This window comes from Aphanomyces astaci, assembly GCF_000520075.1.
Source record: "Aphanomyces astaci strain APO3 unplaced genomic scaffold supercont1.18, whole genome shotgun sequence".
NCBI classification, from domain to species: Eukaryota; Oomycota; class Saprolegniomycetes; order Saprolegniales; family Verrucalvaceae; genus Aphanomyces; species Aphanomyces astaci.
In genome coordinates, this window is record NW_009798281.1 from 208358 (window position 1) to 219552 (window position 11195).

General features: G+C 47.9%; 6 protein-coding genes and 2 non-coding genes across 15 annotated transcripts in view; 5 read left to right on the forward strand and 3 right to left on the reverse strand.

Moving 5' to 3' along the window:
• Positions 1 to 470: 470 nt before the first annotated feature.
• On the forward strand, positions 471 to 542 carry H257_08223. Its single transcript has one exon. It is a non-coding gene; the product is annotated as a tRNA-Met (tRNA).
• Positions 543 to 856: 314 nt separating this feature from the next.
• On the forward strand, positions 857 to 929 carry H257_08224. Its single transcript has one exon. It is a non-coding gene; the product is annotated as a tRNA-Val (tRNA).
• An 86-nt stretch (positions 930 to 1015) lies between these two features.
• On the forward strand, positions 1016 to 3580 carry H257_08225 (hypothetical protein). 3 transcript variants are annotated; one of them, XM_009834036.1, is made up of 5 exons: positions 1016 to 1394; positions 1443 to 1585; positions 1760 to 2197; positions 2682 to 2872; positions 2950 to 3580. In XM_009834036.1, exons 2-5 carry the CDS (start codon positions 1484 to 1486, stop codon positions 3068 to 3070), a joined length of 852 nt encoding a protein of 283 aa, XP_009832338.1. In that variant the 5' UTR covers positions 1016 to 1394; positions 1443 to 1483; the 3' UTR covers positions 3071 to 3580. The 3 variants fall into 3 exon arrangements, with proteins under 3 accessions (XP_009832338.1, XP_009832339.1, XP_009832340.1); XM_009834037.1 differs by having other exon boundaries at positions 1016 to 1353; XM_009834038.1 differs by having other exon boundaries at positions 1016 to 1585.
• H257_08226 lies at positions 2614 to 3582 on the reverse strand. Of its 2 annotated transcripts, none has more exons than XM_009834039.1 (2): positions 2939 to 3582; positions 2614 to 2863 (listed from the first exon to the last, which is right to left on the reverse strand). In XM_009834039.1, the coding sequence occupies exon 1, from the start codon at positions 3454 to 3456 to the stop codon at positions 3175 to 3177; it is 282 nt and encodes a 93-aa protein (XP_009832341.1). In that variant the 5' UTR covers positions 3457 to 3582; the 3' UTR covers positions 2614 to 2863; positions 2939 to 3174. The 2 variants fall into 2 exon arrangements, with proteins under 2 accessions (XP_009832341.1, XP_009832342.1); XM_009834040.1 differs by having other exon boundaries at positions 2622 to 2863; positions 2933 to 3574.
• Positions 3583 to 3684: 102 nt separating this feature from the next.
• On the forward strand, positions 3685 to 7218 carry H257_08227 (polynucleotide kinase 3'-phosphatase). 4 transcript variants are annotated; one of them, XM_009834043.1, is made up of 10 exons: positions 3685 to 4119; positions 4206 to 4313; positions 4373 to 4445; positions 4769 to 4875; positions 5206 to 5269; positions 5419 to 5520; positions 5959 to 6077; positions 6188 to 6223; positions 6479 to 6649; positions 6825 to 7218. In XM_009834043.1, exons 1-10 carry the CDS (start codon positions 3700 to 3702, stop codon positions 6978 to 6980), a joined length of 1356 nt encoding a protein of 451 aa, XP_009832345.1. In that variant the 5' UTR covers positions 3685 to 3699; the 3' UTR covers positions 6981 to 7218. The 4 variants fall into 4 exon arrangements, with proteins under 4 accessions (XP_009832345.1, XP_009832343.1, XP_009832346.1 ...); XM_009834041.1 differs by having other exon boundaries at positions 5959 to 6223; XM_009834044.1 differs by having other exon boundaries at positions 6479 to 7218.
• On the reverse strand, positions 6772 to 8967 carry H257_08228. 2 transcript variants are annotated; one of them, XM_009834045.1, is made up of 8 exons: positions 8890 to 8967; positions 8687 to 8842; positions 8485 to 8635; positions 8289 to 8420; positions 8084 to 8172; positions 7763 to 7822; positions 7567 to 7665; positions 6772 to 7143 (listed from the first exon to the last, which is right to left on the reverse strand). In XM_009834045.1, exons 1-8 carry the CDS (start codon positions 8962 to 8964, stop codon positions 7015 to 7017), a joined length of 891 nt encoding a protein of 296 aa, XP_009832347.1. In that variant the 5' UTR covers positions 8965 to 8967; the 3' UTR covers positions 6772 to 7014. The 2 variants fall into 2 exon arrangements, with proteins under 2 accessions (XP_009832347.1, XP_009832348.1); XM_009834046.1 differs by having other exon boundaries at positions 6772 to 7665.
• Positions 8968 to 9333: 366 nt separating this feature from the next.
• Positions 9334 to 9686, forward strand: H257_08229 (hypothetical protein; the record flags this gene model as incomplete). Its single annotated transcript, XM_009834047.1, has 2 exons — positions 9334 to 9522; positions 9579 to 9686. 2 exons carry the CDS (start codon positions 9334 to 9336, stop codon positions 9684 to 9686), a joined length of 297 nt encoding a protein of 98 aa, XP_009832349.1.
• A 171-nt stretch (positions 9687 to 9857) lies between these two features.
• H257_08230 (hypothetical protein) overlaps positions 9858 to 11195 on the reverse strand; it is a gene marked incomplete at both ends in the record, with an annotated part of 2208 nt that continues 870 nt past the window's right edge. The window contains 3 exons of the mRNA XM_009834048.1: positions 9858 to 9929; positions 9994 to 10234; positions 10296 to 10606. Of these exons, the coding sequence (XP_009832350.1) occupies positions 9858 to 9929; positions 9994 to 10234; positions 10296 to 10606 (624 nt within the window). The remainder of the gene's footprint in view (positions 9930 to 9993; positions 10235 to 10295; positions 10607 to 11195) is intronic.

Genomic DNA, 11195 nt, shown 5'->3' on the forward strand with positions numbered 1-11195 from the left:
ATTACGGCGATCGTGTTAGCTTGTGTTCAAATCATGACCCAATACCTTGCTGCCAAAATTAATTCGTGCCGAGCTCACCGAAAACGACATCACCCCACGATCCAAGAATTGCATTACAATGCAAAGGGGGTACTTCTGTATCACGACCTTTATTAAGAGATCAACCACATAATTTTGCCCTCATTGGGGGCAAGTTGAACTTGTTATAATACTTCGAAGTACTTCAGGGGTGTATTACTTATTGTAGCCCCCCCTGATTAATTAGAACAAGAACACCAGTCAGGACTTGTGTCCAAGTGGACGCGAAATTGCCCCAACAAATGACAGACCAACACTACTGTATTTCGCATGATATTCTCAGTTTTTCACTCACTGTCAATCCAATGAATGTGTACTATTTGTAGCAGTAACGTTAACGTTAGGGTCGAAGAGTTGCGATTGGTATTGTTATGTCAACGATTAACATACGTAGCACTTTGGCGCAGAGGAAGCGTGTTGGGCTCATAACCCAAAGGTCCCTGGATCGAAACCAGGAAGTGCTATTTCTTTTTTACTTTTAGCGACTCTACAAACTCCCTCTTGTTGGTCGCCCACCACAAACCATCCAATGGGATGGGTGAGAGCGCATTGGCATCAAGCAAAATCCCTCATTTACACGAACTACGTTGTCCACAAGTTTGCGGCACCCGAAGTACTAGCGTAATGCAAAAATGCACAAGTGTTTGATCAAAACCTTGTCGATGTATTCAGTGACCACTTGGACGAAGAGTTGAAGTTTCATGCACCACGCCATTGTCGTAAATGATTGGTTGTTTTGAATATACTGCAGCTTTGAAATAATGCTTCTAACATGGATGCCAGCTTGGTGTAGTGGTTATCACATCTCGTTTACACCGAGTAGGTCGCCGGTTCAATCCCGGCAGTTGGTATTCCTTTTTTCTAACTTCGAAGTACTTTTTCGCATGGTGGACATCCCAACCTAGGTATCAATGCGCAAATAGCAATTCAATGTAACGTAAGAGCAGATGGACAACCCCATTTTCCTTGACAAGTCTTTTTTGCCAAGTGCCCCCTATAGCGCATATTAATAGATCCCCACCACGATGCCAATTTCAGCTGCTGCCGCCGTGCCGCCAGAGGTCATCACGATCTTTGTCCGCTTGTGTCAACGCAATGCCACCGACAAGTTCACGACCCACGTACATCCCCAAGCGACGGTGGAAACCCTCCAGCGCTTTCTCGTATCGCAATGGCATATCACCAAGAATCCGCTCAAGGACGCACCGTTGACTGGCCACGTGTTTAGCTTCCGTGGCCGCATCCTTCGCCACGACACCAACCTGGACATCTACTGTACGAACCATGTTCTCATGACGTGGCAAGCTCCCGCTCCTGTATTGGACCTTCAAGCGTCGACACATACACTGAGAGTGATCTCGTAGATGTCCACGACCAAGACTCGTTGTACCTTCGGTTTCCAGACATGGGCCCCATCTCGACACCATGGGCGTTGTCCACCAGTGAACTGCGCGACGAGCTGATTAGCCGCGGGGCGTACCAGCCTAATCTCCGCCCCGAGCAACTGGTACCCTAAATCCATTAGTGTATTTGGCTCGAATCTTCTACTTTCCATACCACCCGTCATTTCCCCCAAGTTAACCCCCCTACAGAGCCCTCTTCTACTGTAGCGATCCTTGTACTAGCCCTCGTTTGATGACGTGGCACTTCCAATCACTTTCTCTCTTCTCTCGTTCGATAGATGCATAAACTACAAGCGTTGCTGCAGCGCGAGAGTCGGCTGGAGCGGCTTCAGGTAGCGACCAAACGTGGCCGCGCCGACGACGTCCGTGCCATCACACAGGAACTGAAAGCCCTCGATGCCCAAGCAAACCAACGTCACACATACGACGATACACTGGAGAGTTGTCGCCCCAGGTCAATTCGGTGGCCGTCCCCTCCAAGCGCACACCGCACCGTGTTTTGCTCTCTGTCGCAGCTCGAACGCAACTACGAGAAAATCCCTCGCGATGTGCTGGAACAGGCGCTGTTGATCCTCGACGCCGACCGCAGCTGGGTGTTTCAGCCCCACAACACGCTGCAAAAGGCGTCGTTTGACTACAAGTACATGGCGTTTGCCAAGGATTTTATGAATTTGCTCGTGTTTAAAGAAGAAGCGCGCCTCGTGTTTTGGTTTCAGGTAAGGTGATTCATGTAATTACCGGCCAGCTTGGTCTACTTTCTGAGTGGCATAACTCGTCACCCATTCATCCAATGAGGCTGCGAAAACATGCATTTTGAAGATCGTGACGAGCTTTATAACTTTATGCAGGTCCCATCATTTGTATCGCATGGTCAATTTGCTCGTCGAATTTCTAAAATTGAAATTTCCCTGTGTGAATTTAATTCCCGGCCAGTAAGTCACTTGAATAATGTATACCTGATTTGGGTGACAAAATCCTCAGAACCTCTTAATAATGATATGTATAAATTATTCAAGTATTTAAATTTAGAAGTGCAACTAATATAAAAACTGTATTACATGTTGGACAAACAGAATATTTACATGAATCACCTTACGCCATATTCCCGTTGTCGCAGAATATATATATATATCAGTTTTTGCCCCTGGCTGGTATTATTACATGACGAGCAACTATTGAATCGATATTTGTCTAGTGTAGCCGGAAAAGAACTATCAAGCGCTGTCGGCGTTCTTGACGTCGACGGTCGACCCTGTCACAGGCAAACCGTACCTCCCCCTCACGGTGGAGCCCAATCGATGGCTCACGATGGGAGGTCAAGACGGCTGGGAAGGCAAGGTCCGGCGAGATGGCCGCCGCAAAACCACTCGCGCGATCCCTATCTTCACCCCGTACGATCAAAACATATCGATCTCCATGAGATTCTACGTCAACGAGAACTATGGACTTACGGCTACCTTGATCGTAGGAGCATCCAGCGCATTGTGACCAACCTGCAGTCCAAGAGCTTTGACGTGCTTGCTGTCAAGGAGATGCTGGCGCAAGCAAACTCGACCCTTCGCTTTGGAGATGACGTTGGAATGTCGTAACGAAGCAAAGTAACAAGTGCAACAAGTACACAACATGCACATACAGACATAGAACGCTCAGCGGGAAGCCTGGAGTGGTTGTGGTGCGAAGACGAACTTCTCTTCTACGCGTGAATGGCCAAAAGCCATTCGGCGTAGAATACCACAGCCACCCACGGGCTGGATCGAATGTTGTCGCGGAGGGACAAAGTGAGGGGGCTCTCCGTGATGACGGAGGATGGAAAGACTACGACAGTTGACGCAAAGACCGCACACCCTTCGCCCAGTGTCTTACTTTGTTCGGGGCGGGCTGTTGTGTGGAGGCATCCCCATGTGAGAAAACACAGAAACGAACACAACCCGACATGAGGCATCCCACAGTGGTTTCGGGGTTTAGGAGATCCCATCAGGACCCCCAGAGTGCCAAGGATGCCCGGCCATCACGTCAACTTCGCGCTAAACTTCCATCGCCTCCCCTCGTCTTCCATGCGCCTCCAGGATCAATGGCATCACTGCGTTGACGAGAATCGCCGAAATGCCAGTTAAATGGTATCCGGATAAGAAAAACTACCTAAAATCTCTCATTTATTTCATTTATAAAGTACATACTTCGAAGTATCTATTACCTACTGAAGGGTTTTCAGGTAATTATGGACAAGTTCATCACCAAGTCCACCAAGCGCGCCGCCTCGGCCGGCGACGATGGCGATAATGCCAGTCATACCTCTACGAACAAGAAAGTCAAGTCGGAAAGTATCTCGGCTCCTGCCGTGGGTGATTGCACATGGGAGACGATTGGAACGGTGCTGTACATGCACAACATCCCCCGAAGCACAGGTGCTCCAATTGCAGACAACACGCTCGCATCGATAGCAGCATTCGACATGGATAGCACGTTAATCTCGACGAAAAGTGGCAAGACGTTCCCCACAAACGCGAACGACTGGAAGTTCTGGAACGAGTGCGTCCCCGCCAAGTTGCGGGCCCTCGTCGCGGACGGGTACCACGTCGTGATCTTCTCCAACCAAAGCGGGTTGTCCAAGGGCCGGGTTGGCGCCACCGAGCTCAAGGTAACCTCCTTCTCCTCGCCGCCGTCTTCCTTGTCCAATCCTTTCCACCATGGATCATGCGTGCGTCCGTTGTATATACGTCGCAGACCAAAATCCAAGCGATTGCCGCCCAACTCAACCTTCCGCTTCGCGTGTTTCTCATGTCCGCCGACGATCATATGCGGAAACCTCGAACGGGCGCGTGGAAGCTCCTGGTAGAATACTTTGTACTTATCTTCGCACACTCCATGTTCAACCACTCGTGCATATGTAGCTCGACCACTGCAGTCTCAATGTCGATGCCGCCACCAGCTTTTACTGCGGCGATGCAGCTGGGAGACCGAAAGGTAGCGGAGATGGCCCGCGCCGCCGCCGTCATACTCTGTAGTATTGTCCTCTTACCCATTTGTTGGGCTTGAGTCGATCGATTGTTTGTACTGATTTTGCATGTAAAAAATGTCATGCCAAGCACACTATTTGAAGTCACACACTAATTCGATGTTGATGCGATCTGATTGGCTCGATACGTCTGCCGATGATGCTTTGGTTCATTATTTGGTTGTGTCGAATCACATTCATTCCATGTCGCTCCAGTTTAGAATTCACAAATGTATATATATATATATATATATATATATATATATATAAAGGCCGACGGACTTGCATGTAGCGCCAGGGAAGCCGAAAAAGGACTTTTCATGCGCCGACTACAAGTTTGCACTTAACGTTGGCGTGCCGTTCCACACTCCCGAACGGTTGTTCTTGCAGTCCACGCTGGTAAATTACTATTTATATATATATATGCTTATGCATTCTAAGCGATATACAGTACATACAGATTCGATAAATATATACTTCGAAGTATATATATATATATATATATATGCATTTGTCTATATATGTTTATGCACTCTAAGCAATATACAGTACATACAGATTCGATAAATATATATTTCGATATATATATGTTTGTTCCAAGGTCAATGTAATCAGCACAATATTTAAATAATACAATAAACTGTATTGAAAATATAATTGAAAATTTAATTGAACATGGCCATTGAAGTATCCTATATATTATATATATGATATTTTATGGGTGAGTAGAGCCTCCATTGCAAAGAATCGTCGTTCGACCTTGGCTTTGATCCGAGGACATTACTCCATCCAGGTAAGGTACATGATTAAATGTCGTTGAATACGTGCGATATATATATATATATATATATATATATACATTTTGAAACGTATTTCATACTATTTCGCCCAAATACTATTCAATTGACACTTGGTATCATAACTCGTTTTATTCAAACCTAGTAACCACACTAATCGTGACACCACACGACGCCCAGGAGATGGTGGTGCTGGTGGGAAGTCCAGCGTCGGGCAAAAGCTCGTTTTGCAAAGCGTATTTTCCCGGTACGACAATATACATATATATATCAACAAGTTGTATATATTGCCGTTTTACCCAAAATTTGGTTGACTTTTGTGCTGCTGATTCGCCAAATCTATCGATCGATTCTTTGTATGTTAAGATCGTCCAGTATCGCACTAATTTTAGTCACACACTAGTTCAATGTTGAATTGGTCTACGAGTGGATTTGATTGGCCACTTGATTCTTGATGTGGGTTTTGATTGGTCGTATATCGATTTGGTTATTCTGGTCATTTGATTGAGCACCACCCAAACACTCGAATTTCGAATAATCGACTTTAGAATTTCAAGTGTTGGACTTTTCATTCTTTGCGAGTTGGTTGCCAACAGAGTCACAAATAGTACAACAACTTGCTTACCCATTTGAAACCACTTGGAGGGGGATTCTGCTACAGAATAGCTTACCGAACAGTAAATAGGCTATGCCCGGATCAACCAAGACACGCTGAAAACGGCTGCGAAATGCAAAGCAGCGGCACAGGACTTGCTCTCCTCCGGCCGTAGCATCGTTGTCGACAACACGAACCGCGACGTCAAGGTAGGCCACGTCCGCCCTTTGTTTTTCTAGTTCAATCGCTACATTCCCTCAATATAAAGAGCACTCCAAATCAATCATACCACACATGCAATCAACATGTGCTCGAATAGACGCGGGCCGAGTGGGTCGCGTTGGCGAGAACGAATGTACGTGCCTCGATTCGACTTGTATTTATATTTGATGGACACGCCTCGAGCTTGTATATATATATCTCAACGCCATGTTTAAATATATATATATATATATATGGTTGGGTGTATGTATATTTAAAGTTGGGGTTTATTTTGGACCAAATATTGGATAATATTTTCTTATTTTTAAATATATATATATATATATATGATTGCGTGGGTGTAGAATATATATCTATATCCTCTTGACCACATCTTGGGTGGCGTTAGAATGTTCCCGTGCGTGCGTTTTATTTGGACGTAACGAAGCCAGTGGTGTTTCACTTGAACGAGTTTCGCATGCTGCTCAAGGAACGACATCCGGATGATCCGGATCTGGCCAAACCGAATGTGCCGGATATGGTCATCCACGGCTTTTTCAAAAACGTCCAAGTGCCCACGGTACGACTACTACTACTAGTACTACTAGTCCATCTACTACTACCATTGCCCACTTGATGCATATTCCACAAAAGCGTACAACTGCCACGAGTCCTCTCCGTTTCTCGGCGACCAATGGATACACAATAATATATATATTTTTGCATGATAATATTTCTTTTTCTATCTGGTATAGGTCCAAGAAGGATTTGGGTCGGTCGAAGTTGTACCATTTGTGCCCCTGCCATATCTCGTGCAAGGAAATACAACAGCAGACGACTCCACAGGACCAACCCGTGGCGCCCTGGACGACCAAGACAAGGTCCTCTTGACGTCGTTTCTGCTGGGGTAATCGACTTGTAAAAATATGTTTAAACAACTATTTTTTACTGGGCGAGAATCCCGCGAAGCACTGCGGCTTCGGCGGCCATGTCGTCCACACTTCGACACACACGAACGTCGTCGTCCTGTGGGTCCAAGTCGAACGACGGACGGGTCGCGTCGTGCGTAGCCAGCTACAAATCATACACAGCGCACATATTAGTACATATAAAAAAATCAAAATAATACTAAATATTGTCAATATGCGATTCGAAAGTGCAGGGTCGAAAGAACGTGGCAAAGACAATCGAGCAACCAATCAAAACCCAGAACACGAATCAAGTAGCCAATCGAACTCTTGTATTGTCCTTTTAAAATTTGGACTAGTCCAACTTCGAATCGCGTTAGGAATGAAATTAGGATTACTAATAGTACTGTACAGTACATTTAGTTCAAACAACTATCGATCGATGGATTCGGTGGATCAAGAGTCCCAACTCGAAAATATGACTGAACGGTCTATATATGATAAACTCATGTACATGTATCATCTACCTATCCCACGGGCTCTGCCAATGAATTACAAACGGGGAATCATATCTAAACACATTGCGTACGTGGTCGTAGATGTCGTCGTTGCGGCGGAAATCGTGCATGTGACGCGGTAACACGTGTATGTGACAGTGCGGTACGGTTTGGCCCGCGACAGCGCCATCCTACCCCACCATTTGAACGTTCAATCACGTTGTCCCTTGGCGACTCTTCTGCGGTGGCGTGTATACAAATGGACGGTTATCTATGGCGTATACTTACTTGAATGGAAAACGTATACGCTTCCGCATTGTAATGCGCTTGCAATCGCTTGGCAACGTGCTACCATACCATCATACTTCGTCAAAAACAGCTACTATTAATAGTAGTGCCAAACACCAGCAGATAAATACTAGTACAGCAGTAAAGCAATCAACTGCAAGAGATGGCCAAGCAACTACCGTGTCCTCCTGCACTTTAATACACATATTATTGTGTTTATTCTAAACTGGAGCGACATAGTGTAGGACTTTAATTAGTGTGATTGACATCACCACAGGGTACAAAGAATCGATCAATAAATTTGGCGAATCAGGACAATACCTGAGCGGCATGCCACAGATCGGCGACTTCGTCCCCGTCCAAGTCTAGGAACCGCGCCACGCGACGCTTGGGAATGACGAGCACATGCCCTGCCAAGAAGAATAGCGTCGTCATGATAACACATCGAGACACTTTATCATTACGAATCTCGCCATCGAACCTTTGAAACAGGGGTAAAGTGGTATTGTACATGTCATAGTAGTACCTGGCACGATGGGTTTGAGGTTTACGAGGCCGACGGACAGGGTCGACGTGTAAAACACTTCGGATTGGCGAATGGGATACGGTCCAAACTGTGTCCAGTGGGGATCCAATGCATGCGGAAACCCCAGCAACGCTACGTGACACACACACTCAGTGATAGCACCAATGCTATGTATGTTCGACGACGGGAGTCCCACCTTGGACAAACGCGTCGGGCGTGTCCATGTCGACATCGCGGAGGACGTCGTCGATCGCCACGTTTCCCACGGCCACAATGCCCGGTGGTCGAAACGACAACGTTCGATCGCTCGACACTTGCAAAAACGTTGTCGCGTCTTGGAAAAACGTCTGCGATGACGTTCGAAGGTGGTTGGACGCTCGAGATTTGGCATGTCCTACCTCGTGTTGGGTGCTACGAAAGACAGACGAGGAGATGGTCGCGTCAGTCGTGGTCCGGACTAACGCGGCGGTGGCGTTGGCCGGCGACGTCAACACACCCACGCGAAAGCCGCACTTGACCAACGCCGGCACAGCCACATCCAACGACGACGATGGCTACAAACATGTCTGAACCAAGAACAAGCTTGACGAGTACGACGTACATGGCACGATGTAAGGTCCAGAAGCACCAGGCGAATGTTGCGCTGTGTCACGAATTGCGCCAGCCGTTGCAACATGATGGGAAATGTTGATGACAGGCTTACTGGCACGACCACATCTGCGAAAGCTAGTATACTAAGCTCAAGTCAAGGTGCATTGCGTCCTAAACCCACTCGTCGTGCGTTGTCCTTAGCTTGCTAATACTCCGGAGTACTACTGTAGGGGTCGTCACACTAGGACCTACTACAAAACAATGGCAGTGGCGCACACTTTGGTTCTAACTTATACGTATAGAATGTAGACACGTAGCCGGGGGCGGTATACTCGTATCTTGCACGAACTCGCTGACAAAGTGGCACACCAGTACAACGTAGTTTACGAGCAGCGTTGGAGTACATATATACTAACATTACCACCTGAAGCTATGTACCTCTATTTACTCCAAGATGGGCACCGCGGCTACCATTGCGCGCTTTCTGTATGGATCCATGTCCGGTACGTCCTTGAGCACATTATCGTCGTCGTGTGCAACCACGGGCACCCGCCATGTCTTAATGTCCAGCACATATTACATGCATCGTTTGATTGAACGATGTCGCAAGGAGCCCACACATGAACGCCGATGCCTTGTCCAAGTACAACGTGTTGTTGTATATCCACAGCTCTTTGTAGTACACATACAACGTTGTAGCCTTCGACGACCCTGCCTCCGGCCACGCTGTACACGATCGTGACGAACGTGACGAACGTGACGACAAAGATGATGTCCGTCGTGTACCGGATGCACACGAGACAGTAGAATGCTGCGTTGGACGGAATTTTCAAAGGATTGCCAAACGTCGTGTGGTTGCGGAATGAAGTTGGAGAGCAATGTCATGGAGCCGTCATCCATCTGGAAGGACACGACTTCGCGGAACCCACTCACCCATTCGTGTATCAAGAACCACCCGACGAGCTGGAACGGCGCGTCTTATTCGTCAAAGTGACTGGCCCACCACAGCTCCACGTCACCAGACGTCTGGTCTTCGTAGTGAGCCACGTACTGCATGACCCGAATGTCCAGCGGTCACGGCAGCGATGCCTTGAGATCTTGCGCTTGACGATACATCGCCGTACGTCGCTAGCCAGCGTAGGAGCGGCAGAAAGTTGTCCACACACGATTTGAACGGACTCGCGACATTCGAGCACGCATCTCGAATGGTCACACAAGAAGAAGTTGTGGGGGATGTACACGGCTTGAGGGCTCCCCACGCGACCAGCGCAAACAAAAACGAGGCGCGGTTGACGGCAAAGGGCTCCAACACCATCGCCCCGCACACAGCACTGACGCTGAAGAGGGGTAGAATGCTAGTAGAATGGTCCTGCGTGCTGCGTTGCGCTGAGACAAGGGCACGCCCTGGACAATCACCTGAACAACGTGGAAACGGCGACTCGCACGAACCGGACGGACGCGGACGCGGCAGCGTGGGCCGACCTCGAGGCCCAGCACTCGATTGAGGGTGAGGCAATGCGGCTGCGGTGGACCCAGCGCAAGAACGACTTTGAAGAGCAAAAACAGGGCGCACAGAGCACACTCCCCCCCAACGTCGCCGCGTCTTGGAGGTGCCTGTTGGTTGGCATCGGGTAAAGATACCGCACCGTACACGTGGTGGCCACTCGGGCCGTGGCATTGGCTTGTTGCGTCGACAAGTCCAAGCCACTCACTTGATGAACCAGGTCCTATATCGGTTGCGGAATCGGAACGTGGATCATGTCTGTGGATCATGTCATAACCAGGTCCTATAACGGTTGTGGAATCGGAACGTGGATCATGTCTGTGCTTCCAAATGGCCCCTGTCCGGTGCACACTAGGGTTAACCCTGCGTTCAGCGGCGTCGAGCGACTGGTTCATTGTTATCGCCCTTCAATGGAAGCGTTTGGTAGACGAATGCGGGGCTTCTTCGAAGGAGACTCGACCCCGACCATGATGTTGAGTTGGCAACCACCAAGTCGGTGGCCCATCCCCAATATATCTTTCGTGTCGTTTTGTACTCGAACCGATACCGCCCCCTCCTTGTGGTCTTTAATGTCAACGGGTATGGTGCACGTCATCTATGAACTAACTTTTCACAAAATTTTCTGACTTCTATTTCATATTCATTTCTCAAAATTGCAGCAAATTGAGACGTATAATCGACAGATCTCAATGTGGTGAAGAAATTCTACGTCTCAGATTCAAATTTGGTGATGAATTGGTCCAGAAATAGATATTTAACCTAGCGGTATTTTACATGGGCGCTTGGATATTTGGCCATAGGGGTGGCCGCTC

Coding starts and splice junctions, on each gene's coding strand:
- H257_08225 (XM_009834037.1), top strand. CDS start 1,104: ATGCCAATTTCAGCTGCTGCCGCCGTGCCGCCAGAGGTCATCACGATC. Junction 1,354..1,442: donor CACCAACCTGGACATCTACT/GTACGAACCATG, acceptor GTGATCTCGTAG/ATGTCCACGACCAAGACTCG. Junction 2,873..2,949: donor GCGATCCCTATCTTCACCCC/GTACGATCAAAA, acceptor CCTTGATCGTAG/GAGCATCCAGCGCATTGTGA.
- H257_08226 (XM_009834039.1), bottom strand. CDS start 3,456: ATGGGATCTCCTAAACCCCGAAACCACTGTGGGATGCCTCATGTCGGG.
- H257_08227 (XM_009834043.1), top strand. CDS start 3,700: ATGGACAAGTTCATCACCAAGTCCACCAAGCGCGCCGCCTCGGCCGGC. Junction 4,446..4,768: donor TGCAGCTGGGAGACCGAAAG/GTAGCGGAGATG, acceptor ACTTGCATGTAG/CGCCAGGGAAGCCGAAAAAG. Junction 6,224..6,478: donor TCGCGTTGGCGAGAACGAAT/GTACGTGCCTCG, acceptor GGGTGGCGTTAG/AATGTTCCCGTGCGTGCGTT.
- H257_08228 (XM_009834045.1), bottom strand. CDS start 8,964: ATGTTGCAACGGCTGGCGCAATTCGTGACACAGCGCAACATTCGCCTG. Junction 8,843..8,889: donor TGGACCTTACATCGTGCCAT/GTACGTCGTACT, acceptor ACATGTTTGTAG/CCATCGTCGTCGTTGGATGT. Junction 7,823..8,083: donor ATCTGTGGCATGCCGCTCAG/GTATTGTCCTGA, acceptor ATGGTATGGTAG/CACGTTGCCAAGCGATTGCA.